This window comes from Centruroides vittatus, unplaced genomic scaffold (genome assembly GCF_030686945.1).
Source record: "Centruroides vittatus isolate TY-2023 unplaced genomic scaffold, ASM3068694v2 scaffold_769, whole genome shotgun sequence".
Classification (NCBI taxonomy): Eukaryota; Metazoa; Arthropoda; class Arachnida; order Scorpiones; family Buthidae; genus Centruroides; species Centruroides vittatus.
The window spans coordinates 1,313,152-1,338,314 of record NW_027122717.1 but is presented as its reverse complement, the minus strand read 5'-3'; the positions used below and the strand labels follow the sequence as shown (position 1 = coordinate 1,338,314).

General features: G+C 32.2%; 1 protein-coding gene across 2 annotated transcripts in view; it reads right to left on the bottom strand.

Annotated features, from left to right (window-relative positions):
* Positions 1-25,163, bottom strand: part of LOC136989867 (uncharacterized) — a 77,218-nt gene that overhangs the window by 23,210 nt on the left and 28,845 nt on the right. For both annotated transcript variants that reach the window (XM_067288153.1, XM_067288152.1), the window contains exons 5-8: positions 17,791-18,025; positions 12,289-12,458; positions 3,088-3,189; positions 2,836-3,011 (exon numbers count right to left, since the gene is read on the bottom strand). In XM_067288153.1, the coding sequence (XP_067144254.1) occupies positions 2,836-3,011; positions 3,088-3,189; positions 12,289-12,458; positions 17,791-18,025 (683 nt within the window). The remainder of the gene's footprint in view (positions 1-2,835; positions 3,012-3,087; positions 3,190-12,288; positions 12,459-17,790; positions 18,026-25,163) is intronic.

The window sequence follows — 25,163 nt, the reverse complement described above, 5'->3', positions numbered from 1 at the left end:
TGAATATGCGAAAAATGAAATAATTTACTTTTTAAGTCAACAAAACACCACCTGGACAAAAATATGTAAAACAGATGATAGACGAGACGATGCAGTCAAGTGCTGACATCTGTTGTCAATAAATTCTATTTCGTACGGTTTTGAGTTATTTTCTATGTGAGACTTTTTTTATGCTGTCCCTATTGACTGCATAAAAACAGGTTTGACTGTATTTATTACGATATGCATTTCGGACCTAACATGTTCCTCTTCAGTCATGACATGTAGATCTCTGTGGATTTCTAGGTATATGCATATACATTATTAGTAAAAACTTCTCAACATATGTACTTGTATGCAACAAAATCCACTAAAAGGATACATTTTATCCTGGACACAGAAATTTGGAAAGAAAATTCTATACTATTTGGTACAAAAAGCATGGAATCTGATGAATCCATTAAATCATGATACAGTATGGATTCATCACATTACAAACTGTATCATATCCCATAGGAAAGTGCATTAGCACAAAACATAGAAAATAAGTCAACAGACAAAAAGCAATCTGAATAATAATGGAATATATTGACAGAAAAGAAAACTAAAAACAGAATTCTGTAACAGACTGTAAATTGTAAACAATGAAAACAGCATCTATAAAAGTTTTGACATCAGTTTAACATCTTAATTTCACTGCTTTTTGTTGCATTTTCTGCAACTAAAAAACAGTTGACAAAAATATAATGGTATTCTAAAAGAATACTCTGATTTACATGAAAATTAATATATTAAGTTCATTAAAGTTATATTTGCAATTGATAAAATTTGCATAACAATATGAATGACAACCATTGCAACGTTATGTCAATGTTGCAATGTTTTTGTTTTTTAGCTGCAGAAAATGCAACTAACTAAAAACAAACAAAAAAAAGGGATTTCTGAACCTACAGTTTACTCTCAAATCATACAAGATTACAATTATCCAATACTTTATCTCCAAAATTGTGAACCTATGACTATGAATACTTTATTGCATTAAAAATTCTAATTTTAATATACATATTGATTTTCTATTTAATTGCTGCAGTTTATTTCCTCTTAATATTGTCAGCTGCATTCCCTTTTTTTATTCACATAACTATTTGTTCTAACATTTCAAATTTTTCCAATTCATCATAGATCCTATCTGACAAAAGACATATCATTTTGTTTTCCTATAGATGGGTTTTTGCAATATATATGGTCTTTTCTTTCTGCATTGAGTATGGCTTTATAAACATAATTTCTGTAATTAAATATTTAATAAAGTCGAACCCATAATTTCTGTTATGAAATAATCTGAATTACAAGTTTAGTTTTTCTCTTAAAATGTTACCTGCTTAGTTACAGTACAGTCAGTTGCAAGAAGTTTATCTGATATGTCACTGAAGAAATGTTCAAAATTGGTTGGCACAAATCTCCAATCAGCATTGTATTCGGTAATAAAATTCATTCCAATTTTTAATAAATAGGAATGTGCTGTATTTTATATTTTGTCTTTATTTATTGAAGACTATATAATACTGCTACAAATGAACTAGCTACCACAGTTACTCAATACAACTTTTGAGTTAATCAATACAACTTTTAACAGTGGGTGAAATTTAAAGAATGTTAGTGTTTTAATCCAGTTAATGTGCCATCTTTAGTTGTGTGGAATGCCGTGTCAGTAAGGAAGGAAAACAATAAACAAGTGAGGGGAAGTGAATTTTAATAGTAGTGGGTGATATGAAATACTTAGAAGATATTGTCAGGCAGGGGATGTCCTTGTTTTTTGTACAAATATTGATAATGACATAGTTATAAATTTCACACTTGTTTACAATGTTGGAGTGGGAAGGGCAAGAGATTATACTAATGATGATGGCTTCCTGCCAATCTACCTCTGTACCAGGAGTAAAATGCATCGTTTGTTCACTTCATTCATCAGTAATAGTTTCTTATGTGAACAGTAAGTTTTTAAATCCATGTCTCAATCAAGTTTTAAACTTCAGGTTATAAATCAGGTTTGTTTAAGAGTGAAAGTATGAATCAAGTTCATACTTTCACTCTTACACATGTTTGTTCTTCCCACTTTGGAAGAACTAGCAGTGTGTTTTTGTAGGCTAAGACATTTTAGCATCCTGTCCTGGCACGACATATTCAAACCTTTACCTCCTGATCCAGCCTTTCTTTCAATGCTAATGTCACAATTACTAATTGATGACAACATATTCTCTGCATTATTTCATGAGAAGATAAACCTTCAGTATCCAAACCAATAATTACATACATTCTGCACAGTGCTAACCTTCAAAAATTTTTCATTTTTCTTACAAAAACACAACACTGTTGCATTGGTTTTTATACCAATGAATGATACAATCACCAAAAACATTGCTGCATTAAACTGTCAGCTACTAAAAAGTATTCCCATGTTTGTGGTATCATGAATGATGCAATTTTTAGTTTCTTACAAGTGTAATGCAAAATGATATTTTGATTTAAAAAATAAACATACTTTTTATAGGAATTTTATGAATGATGCAATTTCCGTGATAAACTATGCGACAAATATTTTAAAGTAAATATTTTTGTATTAGAAATAAAACTCTTTTAGTCATCTAAATATTTATAAATTTGATTAACAACTATATTAAAAAATTCCACAACAAACACACATTATTCTATTTTTCATTTCTTAAATTTCTTAACAAGTATATATAAATAAATAAATTATTTTTTAGATCTATATTTTTTAATGTTTTTTTCATGATAATCTTTCTCTAAATAATAACATAATAGGAAAATATATTATTTCACATTTGATATTACCTGCTATCATATGAAGCATCTTCATCTTGAAACTGTTCAGTGTCTGCAAAAGTGGAATAATTTAAACCAGTGCTCTGAAGAATACCATGAGCAGTTCTTTGCAAACCTAGACGATGAGCAAATCTTCTTTTTGTTACAGATGTAATTAATGGTGATTCTTCAGTAATAACTTGTGGCTTAAATTTGAAAATTTACAATAATTGAGAACATCAAAAATTTTTAAAAATATTATTTGAAAGAAAACCTTCTTACCGTTCTACGATCCCTAACATGAAAATTTAAAAATACGCGATTTCTTTTGTTCTTTCTCACATTTCTATTTTTTTCTCTGTTGTTAAAATTTGATGATGATGACTGTAAAATATATAAATTTATAAACAATAGAAGTCTAGAAAACAATATTTAAGTATAGAGTATTTTACTGTTTTCAAATTTTAATATTCAATCAATACCAAATAAATAATTATATTAAATATACTGTATTTACTTGCATATAAGACGACGTTTTCATTCATATTTTACTGCTTCAAAAACCTAGGTTTCCTATATGTGTGAGTGAAGGATTCTTTGAATTGTGGTCAACCTGGCAACACTTTAACACATCCCCACATAGTCTTTGGCTTCCTCTCAACTCTTCCTCTTACCAAGTGCATTGTACTGGTGTCAGTCCTTGTACCCCAGTTCCAAATAAAATTACAGTAGAGCATCGATTATCTGACCCCCAATTAACCGACTTATCTGTTAACAGACTGCGTTCTAGTCGGCAAATTCAAATGTCCGCTAGTGATGTGGCACTACAATATTTGGTTATGTCTTGGCTACTTTAACATTATTTTTGTTAAATTTTTGCATGTTTTAGCTGGCAGCACTGGCTCGACCATGAAAGGGAGGCTAGTATTTAAACCAGGCCTAATACACTATACTAATAATGTATTTTTTCATACATTTCGGTTATCTGACTTCTCAGTTATCCGACCTTTCAGTTACCCAACCAACCCCAGTCCCCAATTAAGTTGGATAATTGATGCTCTACTGTATTTTGTTTTTTTAAGATCTGTGATTATTTGGTCTAAAACCCAAAGTGTTTTTGCAATAATTTCTGTGAACTGTGTATAGTTTATGCTGCCATTATAGGTCTATTTATCATAAGTTGGCACCTACTGTAAACAAATTAAGACACATCACCTTTGTTTATTGGTTTAATTCTACATCCATCAATTACAGGGTGACAATAATTAACCCGTACAGAGATATAGTTTTTCATTATTTATAAAATCATTAATGAAATACAGGTCACTTAGCAATGATTATAAATGTAGTTATTTCATATTAGTTAAATTGTTATTTTTAATGAACACATTCAGAATCATTAAAAATAAAATTTTTCCAGTCATGCATATTATAATGATTATAATGTTTTGGTTTTGTTTTCCATTCATCAAATTAAGGCAAACATTCATGTTTGCCTTAATTTGATAATTTATTTGTGATTAAATGAAATAATATTAAAATTGTATTAATAAATTTAATTTTCTTTATTTTGATCTCTAAAGTCACACCTCGTCTTATATGCGAGTAAATATGGTAATAAAATATAATAATTACTTCATAATATTTTAAATTTAAAATTATTTATTGGTTTAAAAGATTATGAAACACATTAAATAACATTACAATAAAATTTAAATATCTTGATATTAATATTGTCAATCAATGATAAGTTACATTTATATCCATGTAATTGTGTGTGGGGGTGTGTGTGTATGTATGTGCGCATGTATGTACTGTAGTGCAGTAGCATTGCCTGAACAAATCTAGGATCATTCAGCACAAAACAATAAACATTTTCAGATTGCCCAGTTTATTAGGCAATCTGAAGATTGTCATACATGTATTTCTCACAGGTAAACTACAGTTTTAAAGCCAAATGATTGTTGGATTAGATCAAGCTTTATTATAACTACTATTAATAATTAAATGCTAAGTAATTTGGCCTAGAGATAGATATTAGGTGTCATCTCTTATTAAATTTAATAATTATAATTAAATTAATTTAGAAGGTTCTGGAAGAAAAGAATCAGTCCAGAGCAGGACTCAAATCCACAACTTCCATTTTCTGTGCAGATGCATAACTGGCAACACATCTGCACAGTAGGTTTGAGTCCTCTCTGAGCTGATTCTTTTCTTACAGACCTTTCTAAATTAATTAATTACTATTAATTTAATTATAATTATTAAATTTAATAAAAGATGGTACATAACACTTACCTCTAAGCTAAATTACTTACAAAGGACAAACATTTAGGTCTCCAATTTGAACAATACTTGGTGAGCATGTAGCCCTAAAGATAAACAGCTTTGTCCAAATAATAGACCCACTTCTTAAACATTTTGAAAAATGAGCCTCTAAAAATTGAGTGTTTATCTTATAAGTCTTTGAAGTTTCAAAACACTATGTGAAGTATTGGTACAATGACTGGAACAGAACATCTTACCTCTTTTTAAGGATCAGATAATTTTATATGATAGATATGTTGACAACATACTGATTATTTGGCACAGCTGGCCAGACATAAAGGGCTTCAACAGCAATGCCTATGGCCTCTCTCTGCAACTGAACAGGAAAGTTCCTTCCAGGTTCATTTTCTGGACATGCATATTACCTTACAATACAGACAATTATCAAACAAGGCATATTATAATGCCTCTTACAGTCCACTCTTCATCCTGGCACAATCTCATGATCCTGTAGATCTGGGCAACAACTTGAACTCTTGGAGGGATGGGTGACAACTTCTTGAATCAGAGGGGGATAGGCGACGACTGACGAATTTGATGTGCTGTTTTACTTTGGACTGATGGAATCAGAACCTTAGGTTGAGAGGTGATGAGAAAGCGTCAATTTAGTGCCTGAGAACCAAACAGATGTTTCGCTCTCAGGTGTAAAAGTTGACAGTTAGTTGACAAAAGGGTTAATGTGACGCTATGACATTATACTGTTGAACGCTAGTAGTATAACGTCACAGCGTTGAACGCTAGGTTCCAGAGACCTGGCCCAGTCCTGGAGCCCTGTGGGCATCCTCTGGTTATCCGCTTTATGATGTTTATGTTGTTAGTGAAAAAGCCTGCCTGACGGTCTGTAAGATAGTCCTGTGTTAATTTCTTGAGATTCAGGGGGCAACTGATGTCGTTAAGCGTTTTTAATACGATTGGCCACCAGAGAAGATCAAAGGCCTTCTGGAAGTCAATTTTCACCAATATGGCGTGTTGGCCTTTGTCCCATGCCTTCAGGATGAATTCCTTAACTTTTAATGTTGCTTGTGTAGTTGATTTTCCTTTCTTAAAGCCGAACTGCTTATCACTGTTGAGGTTGTGCTTGTGCAGGTGCCAATTTATTCGGTTTATGAGCAATCCATCTAAAACCTTTCCCATTGTAGGGAGCAGGCTTATTGGGCGGTAGTCCATAGGTTTTTGAGGGTTTTCCATTTTAGGGATAAATTTGACGCTGGCTCGTTTCCAAGCTGTAGGAAAGACTTCCATCCTTAGGCATTCGTTGAAGACATGGACTAGTGCTAAGGGGATTTCTTCTTGAATGGCCTTGATTGCTTCAGCCGTAATAGTATCCAAGCCTGGTGATTTCCTATTCGCCATGGTCCTGATGGCTCTCTGAACTTCCCTGAAGGTGAAAGGTTTGTCGTTGCTCCCAGTTGAGGGAAGATTTGATAATTCCCGTATTTGCTTATGGAGTGCCGTGTCTGTCTGCTGGTCGTCGTCTGGGAAGTGATAGTTTAGGATTTGCCGTATGTTATCTTCCATGTCTATTTTATTTTGGTTATTGTCAGTTATGTCGGGGATATGCGTTTTTTTCTTACGTTTAAAGACAGTTTGAAAGGGTATTCCCCATGGGTCTTTTTTATTCTCCTGGCTGCAGAAGTTTCTCCATGCCCTCGTGCGTTGTTTATTGATGTTCTTTTTATATTTTTTGAGTTTTTTATTGTATTCTGTTTTAAGTCTCTCCTGGATCTTTTCATTTTTGTTTTTGAGTATTTGCTTTCTTAATTTTCTGATTTCCATTTTATTATTAGTTAGTTCTTTAGTCCACCAGACCGTATTGATGAATTTCTCTTTTCTTGTGATTGTTGCTATCCTTTTTGCTTTGTTTATTGTGTTGGTGATGAATTCCACGTATGTTTCCAGGTCTTGTTTGGTCCTTATCTGAGGGAATTGGTAAGTGCGCCAGATTTCTGCGAAGGTTTGTTTGAATAAGTTCCAATTTATTCTGGTTTGAAGTGTAGTTTGGTTGCAGTTTGTGACGGTGTCTAACTGGAGGTAAGTCAAGATGTATCTGTGGTCGCTCGCGGAGGTTCTCAGCTGCGTTTCACAGTTTAAGATTATGTGGCTTAAATTTGTTGTGTTAATGAATACATCGGTCCACCCCTCCGCGAAGCCTGTATAGAAGGTTGGTTCTGTTGACATGTTTGACGAGACCATGTCCATCTCATCCATAAGGTTGTTAAGCAGGGTCCCTCTCTTATCCTCCTTTTTGTTGTACCATGTTGCTGATTTCGCATTAACATCACCTGCAACTATAACGTTTTTTCCTTTTAACCGGTAAAGAATTTCAGCTAATTCCTGCATACATTCGTCGTCATCGTCGTACGGTGAAAAATAGACACCAATCAGAAAGATTGGTTGTTTTTGGTTAATTATAGCTGTAGTGATTTTCTCATTACTTAAATGTGGGACAAAAGCTATATCTGTTGAGTCTGTTCGGACTATGATGCCACTTTTAGGCCTGGTGTTTTTGTTACTAGTCAAAATTCTCCAGTTTTGAAATCTGATTATTTTATTATTGATGGTATATGGCTCTTGGATTGTTATGATATCCACGTTCAGGTCGTTTGCGGTTTTTATCAAAAGAGAGCTCGCTGCTCTACTTCTCTGTAGGTTTATCTGGAGAAGTTTGATGGTATTACTGTTGTTCGCTTGCATTGCCTGTGTAGTTTGAGTTGACTGAGTGATGCTTTGTGAGGAATTACAGGCCATAGTCTATCTTTTTGATTTGTGCTGCCTTTGTTTTTCTAGTTACGGGGCAGTCTGGATGGAAAGCTCCGTGGTTGGTTGGCTGCTTCTTGTTGTTTGACAATTCTTTGTTTATTTTGTGGCAGTTTATACAGCAAGGTGGTTCCTTGCGTCTGTCGCAGTTGGCGAATTTGTGTTCTTTACCACAGTGGCTGCAATGCTGCTGTCCTGTGCAGGTTTTCGCCATATGTCCTATTCTGCAGCATCTGTAGCATCTCAACAGAGGGATAAAATCGTCCACTCTTACTGTGACCCAACTAATTGAAATATTCTTTTCTGTTATGAGGAAGTTCCTGATTTTGGGGAGGTTGTGATAACCACATGTCTGCAGTTTTCATTGACTTTCCCTCTTGTGATTGTAGCCGTGATTCTACATTCTTCCTGAAATACTTCTTTGGTTATTTCCTTCCAGATCTCATTTTGGTTGTATATGCATGTTATTATGTTTTCATCAGCTACTGATTGAGGGACGTTGAGAAGTATAATTCGAGGTCTTCTCCCCTCTGATCGTTTACATTGGATCTTTTGTTTTATCTCTGGTATGTTCTGGATTTCCGTTTCCAATTTTTCACACTCTTCCCTATTGCCCACACGTATACATATTCCATTGTTGGCGACTTTCCTGACTGCTTTTATTTTTATTCTAAGCTTGTGTGGTTCAATTGTTTGTTGTATCTTGTCTGTGAGTTTCCTCATGTCCACCGTTGAGCCGTCTTCTTGGTCCTTGGAGTATAATATCACTGCGTGTGATCCTCCCGTTCCTTCACTATTAATCTTTTCATCTATCGATCGTTGTATATTCCTTGTTGTGTTGCTTGGCCTAGTATTTCGTTTGACTATGTCACTATAAGTTGGTTTGTGGCTATCATTCCGCATAGGTGATTTTGTTTTCCGCATTTCCCGAACTATTCCATGCATTTCATGTAAGTATCCGTACAATTTAGTAGCATGTTCCCTTATTTCATGTCTTTGATTGACTTTAATATTGAGTATGTGTGCTCTGGGCACAAGTCCATTATTTTTCCCAGTAAGAAAGCTGCCTCCTTAATTAGAGTGTTCTCTGTTGTCTCTTCTGATTCCTTTGTTTGTTGGAAATTTGTTGTCTGTTGAGTTTGTTGTTCTGTTGTGTCTTCCTCCCCTAATGGAGTGTGGGTTACTTCCGGTTCCATGGCTTTATTGTCCCATAACCAAAAAATCTAATTTAAGTCAAAAATGACCGTTATAACGGACAGTTATAACGGTCGCCGAATCAACTGTACAAAAAGTGCAGTAACTCCCGAAAAAATGGGCAGATCGGCAAAATTCAAACTGTTCTAAACACCAAAGTACTTCAGCTAAAAGATGCAGTTAAAGAACTTACTTGAAACTGTCCCAAAGAATTAGAAATTCAAGTTGAAGTGGAGCAGATGAAACAGCCATTACACGATGCGACTCGACACTCTCTACCTTGGGCTACTGCAATATTTTTATTATTGGTGTGTGTTTTTTAGCTGGTAGCACTGGCACTTTTGAGTGCTGTTTTTCTGAGGACTGTGTGTTGGGACGTGTGTCGTGCTGAATCGAAATCCGTTTCTATCGGGGACATTAATTTTGAATCTGTGAATTTTATACTTGTAACAGATCGTGATGTAGTTGTACCATTTGCAATGGCAACTAAACGTAAATGCATTGTTCTCAGTGTTTCTGATAAACTTAACATAATAGATCAGTTGAAGTGTGGTGCTAGTGGATCAAGCTTAGCTTGGAAATATGGAGTTGGAAATGCCACAATATCTCACATTAAAAAGAATGATGATGCCGTTAAAAAATTTATGCTAGGCTTAACATCGACGAAAATTCAACGCAAAGCGACATGCAATGGAAAAATATTTCAACATGGGATAGGTTAATACATTTTTTCGTATATTATCAGTTACCAAACAAAATACAAAATACATTATATGAAACAGTATGTATATAAAAACATATACACACACCATTAGATCTATATTTAGGTATATTGTTAATAAAAATAACTTTTTTCCCTGGTTTATAAGTTTTCTGTAACAAAACAAATCACTGCCACACTTCTAAAGTAAGAGATGATTAACATCACATATATAGTACATTAGTGACAATACATTAACTCTATTTGTGTATAATTTTCATTATTGTAATGCAGCGATTCTCAACCTTCTTACCTCCGCGACCCACCAAATAATAAATATAAATAAAATTAATATTTCTCGACCCCCCTCCCAAAGGAATAACAACAGTAAGCCTTACTATTACTAACTGAATTTTGACTGTAATTATAAATGTAAATTTTTAAAAATATAATATAATCACATTGCACTAATTTTATACATTAAGAAAATACCAACAGTATAAAAAATGTAATACAACTATTCCTATTATTTTATGTCATCTTGTTTACAGCGATGGGTATGAACATGCATGTGTGATGTGTACAGTACATACATGAGCAATTTACAAGTTCCAACTTAATGTGTACGTGTTTGTAATTTGATCTTCAACTATAATGCTCGCTTTGAGAGCATGTTTGAACATGCATATGGATGCATTTGAACAAGTTGTGCTGTCACTAGTATAAAAGAGGCACTGGCGATTGTACCACTTCAGTGAAGTTTCGAATGTGAAGCGTGCGTCTGGTGCTTTTATTTTAGTGTGCAGTTAACCGTAAAACTGAATTGTTTTTTTTTAAATTTCTAATGCAAAATGGATAAATTTGTGAAAAAACAAAGTGAGCCATCTACATCCAGTGAATCAGTTGGTAAAAAAGATAAGTTGTACAATGACAGTTATTTAAATTATGGTTTCATCCACAACCCCCTTGGGGTCATGACCCCAGGTGAGAAATGCTGTTGTAATGAATTATCATAATGTCATGTATGTTATAAACAAACTTAAAATTTTATTTAAAATATAAAACTACATACAATAAAATTTAAATACATCTATTCAATATTTTAATTATAAAGCTTTTTTGAAAAATTATTAATTTAATGCTATGTAACCAGATATTAAAATAAAATATCTGATAAAGTACTATAATATGAGCATTAAAATAACTAGCAGATAAAAAATATTTTAATAATAGCATTAAATTAGTTAGGTTATATCTGCTAGACAGCATTAGATCTGGGGTTTCCAAACTTTTCCTGCCCAGTGCCTTCATTCAATAAACTGACTTCTAATGCCATTTATCCTATATTACAAAAGTCTCTTTTGAACAAAAAGGGGTGGCAGAAATTCAAAATAGTAACAATTAATTGTATATTTAACCATATCTACTTAAAATTTCTAATTGGTATTTTTCAATTATAACCTTAATTCAGTGATTCCAGTTTATAAAGGTTTGTAGTCATTTAGAAGAATCTTGAATAACAAATTTAATACCTACTTCATTATTAGCAAATTATTAATGTGTAAGATAGAATTTATACATTTCTTAATGCCTGATCTAATACTTTTTAACAAGTTTCAAATCATCACATTCAAAAATTTACAGTTGATTTATTTTCATGGTGAGAAATCAGATGAATGAACTAGACACATTTTTATCAAATATAATAAGAGAAATGCAAGAATAATTACATTTATTTCAAACTATTTTCAATGCTGTTGTGATTAACGAAAGCACAATACATAATACAATCAAATATTATGAAACAACTAAATTCCTGTCAAATATTACAAAACAAATGAGAAGCTTATTGCACTAATATGCAGTTCCTAACTTTTTGAGATAAAATAATTTTTCAACTGAGACAGATTTAATGCTTAGATTTACTTCAAATCAATGTTCCTATGTAAAATTAATACTAGATACTGTATGTCATAAGTATTTCAAACTAATATTAATTGTTCAATATTAGAGCCAGTGCTTGTATGTCCCTTTGTAGACAATGACTTTCCAGCACTGCCACAACTGCAAAAATTTTGAAAATGAATTTAAAGATCACATAAAACATAAAAGATGCTAAAATTTAGTTTAATAAATTTCATCATTATTATGTTGCCAACTTAGGTAATCCTGCCGCCCACTTTGAAAATCACTATACTAGATTAAATCAAGTACTTTTTATGAAAACCATTTAAATTGATTTTTTGTTACTTTAATTCTCATATTATCCTAATTATAAAAGACAAAAAATGAAAATTAGTGACTATTTAAATCCAAAAGTTTTCAAATTAAAATTTAAATTATCTCTTTTATGACTTTCACTGTTAATTAGATTATCTAAAGTATTTAAATGACAATACCCTACAAATTTCAAAACAGAACAAAAATTGATAATTGTTTTATATAGTAAAGTCATTCAGATTTTAAATGAGTCACTTATTCCATAAATATAAATAAATTTTTACATTTCTTATATCTTCTAATTGAGCTTCTCTTCTCCTCTGTACCCGATGCCTTACTGTTTCGATTGCAGATGTTCTGGCAATAATTCGAGGTTGAAAAATGGAGGATCTAGGTCTAAAACGACTACGTAATATTTCCTGAAAATCTGCCATAAGTTCTTCTGATAAATTACCTACATCAGATTAAAATAAATTTAATAAACTACATTTTATATACAATTCATATAAGCAGTTATTATATGAATGAATTATTTCATATGAGTATATATATAAATAAGAATGAAATTTTATAGTTTTAATATAAATCAATATACACAGTGTTCATAATTAAAATTCACATTTCAAAAAGACATAACTCAGGAATTAAACAGCAAAATGATATTATATTTTACATGGAGACTTCCATGGAGATGGAATTTTGTTTGGAAACAAAAAAAGTTAGTTACAAAAATGTCTGCTGTGATACTGTATTGAATAACTCAAAATGTGTCATAATACACACAGTATACTGTGTGGCTATGTAACAGCATGATCAATATGCTGGCCTCCATTGTCAGCAACATGCTGAAATTGCCAAATTACATGTTCATTCATTCATTTTATTTAACAATTGTTTTTTTTTTTCCTTTTACTTAATTTACATTTTAGTTAGTTATCTTATAGTATCTAAGAATCCAGTTGTGTGCATTATAGCTATACAGGTGATAATTTCTACCATTCAGATAATATTGCGTTCATTGTAATTTTATATATATTTATAATTGTAACCTAAAACTTGTAACGTTTTTAACCAGACTGATATTGAATATAAAAGGACTGATGAGGGACAGAGTCCAAAATGCATATCCTTCATGATCAATAAAGTCAGTCTAATCTACCTTGGTTGAGGAATGAATATTGCATTGACAGTACTGTCAATGCAATATTCATTCCTCTTTCTGTTTATCATCAGAATTTTGTTCTCTACATAAACAAAACTTCAAAATTCAGACATTAATTAATAGATTTTAAATGGTTAGGCCATCCAACAGAATGCTGAAATTGTTTCATTCACACAATTAATGTTAGAAAATGTTATGTTAAAAATTTAATTTATCATCAACTTCTAACTTAAAAGCTATTAATTATTATTTTATACAAATGTTACTTAAATTAATATAAAATTGATTTATAAATTTTAGGGTTCAAAAACTAAAGCAAATAAACCAAAATTTTAATAATCTCGCAAGTAATTAGATTTAGTCATCAAAATTCATTTTATAGTGATGAAAAGAGCAATGAGTTTATAGCTTATTAGAGTAATAATCATTGCATCAAATACACTCGATACACATTATACAAATGGAATATCATTACAGGAAATTAACTATAAACTATCAAGATACAAATTCAAGTAGAAGTTTATGGCATGGACCAAATATAAAGAAAATAAGTGAGAAATAAACTGAAAAGTTAGGTATGTGTACACTTGTCTTTGATGCTTTTGGGAAAAATCATGATGAAAGATTAATGTGTGTTCAGCAAAAAAAGTTTTTCACATTCTCTAAAGATGCATTTAGTGACTTTAGACAAACCAAAAATTGTTTGATGAGTTCACAAATGCAATTTCAAATCAGTATATAACCTACCCCATCACAACTTATATCTGCTTTAAATACAGTGGAGGAAAACTTCCCATTTAAAATATAGTAAGACATTTTTACATGGTTTTTCTTTGCAAACTAAAGACTTTTCTTGCTTTCAGGAAGAATTATATTTAAACGATATGAAGAATACACTGAGTTCAGCGTTATATACACATTTGCTTGTTGCAAGTACTTTCGACAAACCTTATTGTCGTCGTCGTCAGGCAAGTACATAAATTTGCCAAAAAACTTTAAATAGAACTAATCCGATATAGAATAGAACGCATAAAGTTTTGCCAAAGCCGTTAAGAACACAAAACAAAAGTTCAAAAACGTTCGAAAACTGATCGAGCATCTGGCTCCGTGACTAGCAAAGTTGTGCATGCACAGACCCAAGCTCACGCTGCACATGTATTAGACAACGCTAAAACGTGCTCAAATGCTTGTACAGCGTGACCCATACATTGGGCAGATAGAGAGTAGGAGTGTTGCATGCATCCAAAGTGGTGGTAAGGAGAGATTCCCAGATGAAAACAGTTTTTCTATCTTTACAGCTCTTGAGCATACGTGCTTGCAACCATAGCGGGTTGTAACCTTGTTCGAGTACCTTTCTTGTAAGCTCTGTGGTGTGCTTACCCCTTACCACATCATCTTGGTGCTCCACAAGACAGCTGGCAAGCATTCTGGTGATGGCCCCAATATTTCTTGTGTTTACTCCTGTTGCGAGATTTTCCAGTGGAACAGCATAGACCCCCAACTTCTCGAGCATGGAGAACTTGTCTCTATCATTGCAAAGGAGCTTGCGTAAGCTTGGAAGTGGGGCTAGTGGTAGTACAAGGTTGCACTCCTTAAATATTCTGCAGATGCGTATTGAAAGGAGTGCAAGGTATTCTTCATATCATTTATACAGTATTTGGCGTGAAAATTATCATAGTGATATTTAAAAGAATTATATTTATTTTCTGATTGGAATCATGACATTGGCTGGGTTTAGTCACCATGTATGTTTGTGCCAACTAAAATTTTCTCCCTCAGCCTTTTTGCCACTTTTGTGATTCTGCTGATGCTGTATCTCATTCATGAGTCTTATTTATTCTTTATTTGGACAGATTTCCTCATCTGAGTTCTTTTTTTGAGCTAAGATGATGGCTTCCATAGTTCCTCTAAAAGTTTAGTGTCCTTCTTTAAAGAATTCAGAAGACTTCTATAATAATCATATGAGGTGCACAATGGATCTTTTAGGTCAAGGTGTAACAGATTCTTGTCTCCCATTTGTACCATCTGAAGTCTGTATCTTTGTAAAACAAAAAATTAAATCTACAAATACATTCAAACTTTCATTTAGCACCATCATTTTTTGCCTTTGAAATTGGCATTAAACTGAACGATGCTGAACTAAAACACTTTAAAACAATAAGAATTATATATAGTAATAAGTAGAGTGGAACTTTAGATAAAAGTATATTTTTCCCCTAGGTTTTCCTTGTTGAAATTAGCGTAAGAAACTAAAGTTTTTGGTCTAACAACAGTTACTTTAAGTTATAAAAGTGTATTTTGCTTCTTTTTACTGGTTTACTGCATATTTTATATTTCAAATGTTGATAGCATGATAGATTGTATTAATTGATCATCAATAAGTCATTGCCCAGTGTGGCCACGTCTTAAACAAACACTGAAGCTGCATTTTAGATCACTTAGTCAATAATAAATAAAACCTCTGTAAACTAATTTTAATGCTTACACTGTGCAAAATTATAATAAACTAGGTATAGCAATAAATTTTAATTCTGAGTTGACAATATTAAAATGTAACTTAGGTCATTTAGTGTAAAATTCATTCCTTGTTGTGGGAGGATTTTTTTGATTTTGGTTTAGTTAGATCATTTTTCAAAGCTAGTGAGTGATACAACTCAGTACTGAGGAAAAAACCATCAACAATTTTCAAAATGAAATATAAAACTGCATTTAATTAGCTATTTCTTTAATTAAAATTATTGTGGACTAACATAGTTTAGTATTTGATTCCATGTAATGAATAGATATCAAATACTAAACTATCAAATAAATACATATATATGATATAGTGTTTTATTTCCTTTACACATGTTTCTATTGTATTTGAATGTGAATATTAAAAAACATTTTTTTTTTTGATGGAATATTAAGGTACTGTACATATTCCTAGTATGATTCTAAGAATTTAAAAGTCCTGTAATCTAGTGTTAAAACTATGAATTGCAATATAAAATCACACATTTAGTACTTCAGATAAAAGTTTTTCTATTTAATATTTATGGGGAAAATCCATTCACAAATATTCATTAATAATTGTAAGGATGGTAAAAAGAGAATTATTTTGAGGTTTGATTGTATAGTTTAACAATCATTAAATAAAATAGAACAGACTGTTAAGGCATCACTTTGGGGTCTGAGATCAGATCGGGCAATTGTAAAACCACAAAAATTTTTCAGGGGTGGTCTGTCCTGGATATGTTGGGCTCCTTCCATCACCATTGTAGTGGCTTCATTGTAAGCAGGGCCAAATCCATGGTTAAAAGATCCTCTATGTCCACAGAGTAAGAAGAATTTAAAATATTTATATATCTGTTAATGGCTGATATTATTAACTAATTTCAATGAATAACAGTTTTAAAACTATTTGGATTATTCTCAGTATTTTTTTTAATAATTTGAGTAAATTTTTTAAAACTACAGTAAGACCCCGCTTAATGCTGCCTCGATTAATGCTGATTTGATATAATGCAATCTGCTCAAAACCTAAAAAAAAGCTCAAAATTTACTCTGGTTCAAATTATCACGGCATTTCATTGATTCGTATATAATACAATTATTTACGAACACGAACCAATCAGCAAAAGGTGGCAATTCATCAAAGCACTGTACTTTCCTTAAATCTATGTTTATTTGGTGCAATTTTGGAAAAAAATAAAACATCATGAATGTAATAGACAATATTGACTTCGCTCGGCAAGAATTAACTGATAAATGCATAAATGAAGTGCAGAAAAAGTTATAGCTGAAGGTATCCAAGAATTCTCAATGAGAAGGCCCTATAGTTGACCAAATTGTCAACCTAATCAATACAGCATGACTAGGAGATGTAGACGAGCAGGATATTGAAGAGTTACAACAGGTTTCTAGTGAGAGCCTTACCAATGACGACCTTCAAGAACTGGCAGAACAAGGAATTCATGTAGAACTGGAAAATAGTGATTCTGAAAAGAACCCAAAACACTTATCTACAGATTTCCTTAGTAAAAGTTTGTAATGTTAACAAAAATCATTAATCAAATTGTAGCGAATGATCCAGATTTTGAAAGAAGAGCAAAAGCAAGACGAGGCATTTTAAATGCCATCTCCTGTTACTGACATTTGCTTAAGGAAAAAAAAAAAAAACAAAAAATGGAACTAGACAATTTCATTGCAAAAATTGATCAAGAATTTCAGAAGATCCAGGACCTTCATCACAAAAAATGAACTTTACATTTCTGTGCGCAAAAGTTTGTGTGTTATTTAACATATATTATTATGCAAATTAATATAAAAATAACTTAAAATTAAAGTAAAGTCTTTTTATTTTTGGTTGCATGTTCCCCTTTCCCTATTTACTCTATGTTAAATTGACCTCGTTTAATGCTATTTCATTTAGTGCTTTGTTGTCTAGGAACGCATCCATCCCCGTGATAAGCAGGATCTAACTGTATTTACAAAATCAAATATTGTAATAAACTTTTAAGATTTTCTTAAATTAAATAAGTTCAACAAACGTGACAAAACAGATTATGATTTTAAAATTTAAATCAGTCAATATTAAAATAGACTAATAATAGCAAAACAAAGCAAAAAATTGACAACTTACATTCATCTAAACCTCTTGTATCACAGTTTGGACAGAACCATTCACCAACAGGAATATTCTCCAATGGAGGGTCCAAACATTCACAGTGATAGCCTAAGTCACAGCTGTCACACAAAAGAAGACGATCTTCTTGGTTGCATTGTCCACACACTTCACAGTATGTTAAATCACTATCATCATCGTCATCTTGTTGCTCTAACCATGAGTCCATTGATTTCCAGCCATTAGCTGGGATCTAAATTTAAAAATATTTCAATTTAATACAGCTTGTTACATCACGCTTTTTCTTTGCCTCCTGACAAGCATGATATAACAGAGTACTAAAAATTCTGGTTTTCACTAAACAGATTATACATGTTATGGAATCTCTGTCCTCTATTCTTTCATCAGCAAGTATTTCTGATATAAAATAAACTTAGTTTTGCAATACTGAATTTTATTCATAGTTATATCGTATTAATTGACGTTTACATAAACATTGATACCACCACAAACGCCCATTTAGCATTATTGTTTCTTTAACAATGACATTTAAAGACAAATACAGTAGAACCTCGCTTAACAAGCATAATTTGTTCCAGAGTCTTACTTGTAATGTGAAACACTCATTAAGCGAAACAATTTTTCCCATAGAAATTAATGTAAAATATGATAATGTATTCCACGCCAAAAAATATACTCAAATATTTTATGTATAGTGTTTATTTGAAGAAAATTATACAATAAACATTGTTAAGGAGTGTGAATCATCATCATCATCTAGTGTGGAATGAACCAATCTGAAATGAGAATTCAATTTGCAGAAACAAAAAAAAAAAAAAAAAATCAAAAAAAAAAAATCACATAATATGTTTGATAAACACACCAAATGATATGCCAAATTCTTGGGCTATGTAAAGGCTTACACTTAAATAATATAAATTAATTAATCTGACTAGAGGTAGGCAGTTATGTTTCCATCTTGTATTAAATTTAATAATTATAAATAGTTAATTTTTAATTCAGATGTTTCTAAAATTTAATTTGGAATTGGTAATTAAATTTAATACAAGATGGCAGCATAACTGCCTACTTCTAGTCAAATTAATTAATTTCTAATATTTAATTATAGTCTTTACATAGCCCAAGAATTTGGCATATCATTTGGCATGTATATAATGGGCTATGGTTGTTGATGTTTATATGTAATATGTGTTGGAAAAAGTTTGGAAAAATGTGTGATCACAAGCAACACTAAGATGCTAGCTGAATGAGTGCTATATGGAGCATGTGCATAAACTGGGACTTCCCCTCTCCCAGCCACTCATTATGAGAAAATTCGCTTGTTAAGCGAGTCATTTTTTTTACAATTTATTTTGCTCGTTATGCGAGGTGCTCATTAAGCAACATTCCACTGTACTGTCAATATAAAAACAAAATATCGGTTACGATTTTATTATACATACTGATATATTTCATAATAAATCACTCATTAAAAATTTGTGTAATTTATATTTTTCAATAAAAATTAATTGTAATTGAAAATTTAAAAAATTTAATTGTAATTGAAAATTTAAAAAATAAATATTGAACATATAATAGAACATCAAAAATTATAAAATTACAAAGTAAAAATTCTCTAAAAAAGCAAAATAAAGTTACTACTGTTATAAAAATTTTAGAACTTTCTATTCAGAAATAAAGAAATCTTTTCCTTACACATTAAGCAGTTAATTTGAAATTTCAAATTCATAGAAACTTGTAAACGAGGACAGTGCTTAAAACCAATAAATAAACAACTTTTAATATCAAAAGGAAACATAAATGATAATTGATCTGCCCAACTGTTTTGCTTATTTATCTCTTAATGAATTTATTGTTTCACCTGCAGTGGTAGTTTCAATGTCAATGATAAGAACATAATACTGTATTTCGTTGTAAAAAGAAATTCAATTGTAATTGGTAATTTAAAATTTATTGACTAAAATGCTCTTAAAATTTGGGAACCAAAAAAAATTGTGATATAATGAGGCACAATATAACGAGGGGCGGGGAGACTATCCGATTTTCTTTTGAACAATTGGTTTGAATTGCTGTTTTTTTCTTTTTTTAGAAAGGACATTTGCATATGTGGTGTGGCGGACTTACCATTGGATGCATTTCATATTATTGCTGTTTGTTCTCTTTTGTCAAAATTACGTGAGGAGACTTTTGGGGTTCCCAATTTTTCATTTAATCAGTTTAAAAAAGTTATTTCTGATTTTGATTTATTCTTTAAGGCTTAAAGCGAAAGCTGTGCTTATTTATACAAATTACGTTTTGGGGCGTGGTCTGCCTACTATTTAATCTGTGGCTGCTTGGACTGCTTGGGAGACTATCCGATTTTCTTTTGAACAATTGGTTTGAATTGCTGTTTTTTTCTTTTTCTAGGTAAGTCTAGTTTATAATTATGTCCCAGGCTCGGAAGAGGAAGACCTTTTCTCCAACCGTTTCTGAAAGATCAACAGCTAGGTTTAGGGGTGAGACTTCTTCTGGTGAAGAGGATATTGCGAACTTATTACAGGACTCAAATTTTGATGTGGCAGAGGGAGTTAGGCTTTTATTGCGATTGCATGTTTCGCTGAACGGTAAGGTTGATGAATTTATCAGAAGACTGGATCATCTGACAGAGTGGCTTCAGAATGTAGATGAGGCGTTGATTGACTTCGAGATGAGGTTGGGGGAGGTTGAGTCAAAGGTTGGAGGGGAGGTAACTGGTGTTGGGCATTCGTTGGATATGGATAAAATTTTCACGAAATTTTCTTTTTTTGAGAGAGAACTGGATGTTATGGATAATCAGAGAAGGATGAACAATGTTGTTATCCACGGATTGGAAGAGAGGAAAGAAGAGACTTCTTTGGAAATATTTGACACTGTTAATTCTTTTGCGGTTAATACATTAAATTTATCCTCGCTGCATATTGTAAACGCGTATCGGGTTGGGAAGAGAGTTGGAGATAAACCCAGACCAGTGATTTGCCAATTTGGGTCTTTTAGTGATAAATTGAGGTTTAAAAAGACTGTATTTGAGAATCGGAATCTTAATGTTTCTGTGTATGATGATTTTTCTAAACGTTTGCGGGATATTAGATACAACCTAAGGGTATTTGGGAAGAAAAAAAGGGAAGAAGGAGCAAGAAGTGTTCGGTTAAGTTATGATAAGTTACTGGTAGATGGAGTTCGGTATAAAGTCGATGAAGTATCAGCTAAGGTGGTGCCGATCTCATAGCAACCAGTAATGTCTTCTGTGTTTTCTATTATGGCGTGGAATTGTGCTGGGATTGGTAATAAACCGCGGTCTTTTTGGAGTTATTTATTGAAGTATGATGTGGTCTTTTTATCGGAAACTTGGTTTATTAAGGGTGGGAGCAGATGCTATTGGGAGGAATTAAGAGAATATCATTGTATTGTTGGTGATGCTTTGAGGGCTCACAGTAGGGGTAGACCTATGGCTGGTTGGTTGCTTTGCATTAAATCATCTTTGAAATTTAATATTATTTATAGGGATAGTTATATTGTATTGATTAATATTCTGCTACCATTAGGAGAGTTTAATATTGGTTTTGTTTATATGCAGGAACAAAGGTGGCAAGAAATTTTTGATGTACTGTCCAGGTTTGAGGTTGACGAATCAAATTGGATTTGGTTGGGTGATTTTAATGCACGGACTGGTAACGATAATGTGATTTCGACAAATATATGTGATAGTAGTGGTATTGCTGTTAATAAGAGAAGTAGAGCCTCCAAAGATGTAAATATGAATGTGAGAGGACTGAAAGTTCTTGAGTATTGTGCAGATAATGATCTAATAATTTTAAATGGTCGTGCTTCTGGTGATGAAGCGGGAGAGTTTACTTTTGTTTCCAACCGAGGGTCCTCAGTAATTGATTTGGGAATAGTTACTCCTTCTGTGTGGAACTGTATTAAATGTTTTAGAGTAGAGAGTTGTTTTTGGTCCGATCACTGCCCGATAGTACTTTATTTGGAAGATCGTGCCATAGATTCTTTGGGCGGTTCTGGTACTTGTTACCAGAGGATTTTCTGGGACAGTGGTCAGCTGGAGTCGTTGTCCGCTGATTTGTGGCGTTGCTTGGAGCAGACTCCCAATTTATCTTTGTTGGAGCTAAGTAAGGTGATATTGGATTTTGTCAAAGTGAAAGGATTGACTCAAAGGAAAAAGACTATGGTTGGAATTAATGATTGGTTTGACTTGGATTGTCGATTAATGGTTAGAGCCAGAAATAGAGCTTGGTTAGAGTTCAAGAAAAATGGTTTGCCGGCTCAGAGGAGAGTTTTTGTGTTATACCGAAGTTTGGTAAAAAAATTATGTTTAGCAAAGAAGAAAGAATTTTGTAAAAGGTTACAAAATGTTAAAAATTTTTATAAAAATAATAGATTATTTTGGAATTTATGTAAAGCAAGGGGAAATTATGCTAAGGTTAATATTAGTTTATTTGATTGGTTTAGTTATTTTTTCTCCCTTTATGGCTCTGAAAGTCCATATGATGTTGATTTAGTGGTTTTTAATGATTGTGTGACTTGGTCAAACGAAATATTGGATTCTTACATCTCGGAGGAGGAACTTAGAGTCGTTTTAAGTAAGTCGACTGTTGGTGGTGCTCCTGGAATAGATGGTATTCCTACTGAATTTTGGAAAATTGATAGTGCTTTTCTCTGTTTATTAGATAATTTTAATAAGGTTCTGAGAACTGGTGTTATTCCAGATGAATGGAAGAGTTCTTTATTGGTTCCGGTGCCTAAGGGTGGCTCAAGGTCGGTGCTTACTAATTACAGAGGTATTTCGTTGTTGTGCTGCGTCTCTTAAGATTTTTTGTAGAGTTTTGTATTACAGGTTAATAAGTTGGTTGAATTTGAGAGATATTCTGTCAGAGAGTCAGGCTGGTTTCCATGCAGGTTACTCTACTGTTGATAATATTTTTATTCTGTATACTGTTATCTCTAAGACACTAAGCAGGAAACGGCATAAGGTTTATGCTTTTTTTATAGATTTAGCATCAGCATTTGATTCTGTTGATAGGGATTTATTATGGAGGAAATTATTAAAGTTTGGATTAAGCTTTAAGTTTGTATCTTTATTGGCAGAGTTATATAGTGGTTCAAATGTTACGATTAAATGGAGGAATTTTTGTTCTCAGCCTTTCTTTTCTGATAAGGGTGTAAACAGGGTTGTAACTTAAGCCCTATTCTTTTTAGTTTATTTTTAAATGATTTATTAAATTGTATTGATGATTCCGGCGGAGATGGTATAGTTGTCAGTGGTGTGTCTGTTAAAGTATTAGCGTATGCGGATGATGTGGTAATTGTGGCGGATTCTCCGAGGTCATTACAGAGGTCGATTGACCTTCTGGATAATTATTTAAGCAATAATAGTTTACAATTGAATCTTGCTAAATCAAAAATTGTGGTCTTTCGAAATGGTGGTAAGGCTTCTAAGGCTGACAAATGGTGGTTTCGAGGTGTTCCAATTTCGGTTGTATCTCAATATAAGTATTTAGGTGTAATTTTTAAAAGTAATGGTTATTTTAATACTCATGTGAGGTCTTGTCAAGTTAATGCTGAGATAAAAATGGACAAAGTTATTCATATGTGTCAGTCTGCTAAGTTGTGTAATTTGAAGGATCGGTTAAGGTTATTTAATGCCGTGGTGGGCTCATGTCTCCTTTATGCTTCGGAGGTGTGGGGGTTTCAGGCGGAGAGTTTGGATACGGTATTAACTACTTTTGTTAAGAGAATGTACGGGCTTCCAAGGTGTACTCCTAGTTATCTAGTGTCTATGGAATGTTCATTGATTCCTTTGTCTTGTTTGATCCTGAACAAATCTGTTAATTGGATTTTTAGAACGTTGAGTTTAAATGAAGAACGCCTTAGTAAGATTTGTTTGCGTTATGTTGTGAAACATGTTCAGTTGCCTTTGTCGAAGTATTGGTGGGCTAGTTGTTCAAGGAACGGAATCGATTTTGATAATCTGTTACAAGATTTTAATAGTGTTTATTTACTAAAGTTAAATAATTTTGATAATTATATTTTGAAGTTGAATCATGGCATATTATTAAGTTCTTATTGTGAATGGTATAAGAGTTTGAATAAACCTTTTTTTGATTGTTCTATTTATAATAGTAATTTTTCTTCTAATGTTATGGCCGTATTAATGCAAATAAGATGTAATTCATTAAGTTTTTTATGTAATTACAGAAGGGACATTTGCATATGTGGTGTGGCGGACTTACCATTGGATGCATTTCATATTATTGCTGTTTGTTCTCTTTTGTCAAAATTACGTGAGGAGACTTTTGGGGTTCCCAATTTTTCATTTAATCAGTTTAAAAAAGTTATTTCTGATTTTGATTTATTCTTTAAGGTATTTATTTTCATAAAGAGGGTTAAATTGATTATTTCATAATGTTTATTGTATATTTGATTTTCGATTTCTTTTTCATTGTTTTTTTAGGCTTAAAGCGAAAGCTGTGCTTATTTATGTAAATTACGTTTTGGGGCGTGGTCTGCCTACTATTTAATCTGTGGCTGCTTGGACTGCTTGGGAGACTATCCGATTTTCTTTCGAACAATTGGTTTGAATTGCTGTTTTTTTCTTTTTTTAGGTAAGTTTTAGCTCTGTTGGTTGTTAATTTCTTTCGGATAGTTCTCCCAAGTAGTTCTTTAAGTTTTATTTTCTGATTTGGATTTAGTTTATAAATTTTGCAATTATCATTTTAAATTATTAATGTTATTACAATTGATGAATATATCTGTGAAATATGTTTTGTTATTTTATAAGATTATGTATACTTTGTTTTGTTCTATCCCCGCATCAGGGTCTTTGTACCAGAATGCTTAAATAAATAAATAAAATAAATATAACGAGGGGCTACTGTATTAAAAGTTTTATTATAATACAAATAAAAAAAATTGTTACTAGATGATTATTAGATGTACAGTCAAACCTGTTTTTATGCGCTCTTTTTATGTGCGATTTTTATTTGTGCGATTTTTTTAATGCGAATTTTTAATTTGTGCGGTATAGTTGGCGACTAGTCTCGTGCGATTCGTCATGTCTCACGTTGACTTATTATAGCTAAATAAACTTATTATAGCATAAATGCACTTATTATAGTAATAATATTGCATGAATATGCGAAAAATGAAATAATTTACTTTTTAAGTCAACAAAACACCACCTGGACAAAAATATGTAAAACAGACGATAGACCAGACGATGCAGTCAAGTGCTGACATCTGTTGCCAATAAATTCTATTTCGTACGGTTTTGAGTTATTTTCTATGTGAGACTTTTTTTATGCGGTCCCTGTTGACCGCATAAAAAAATTATTTTTAAA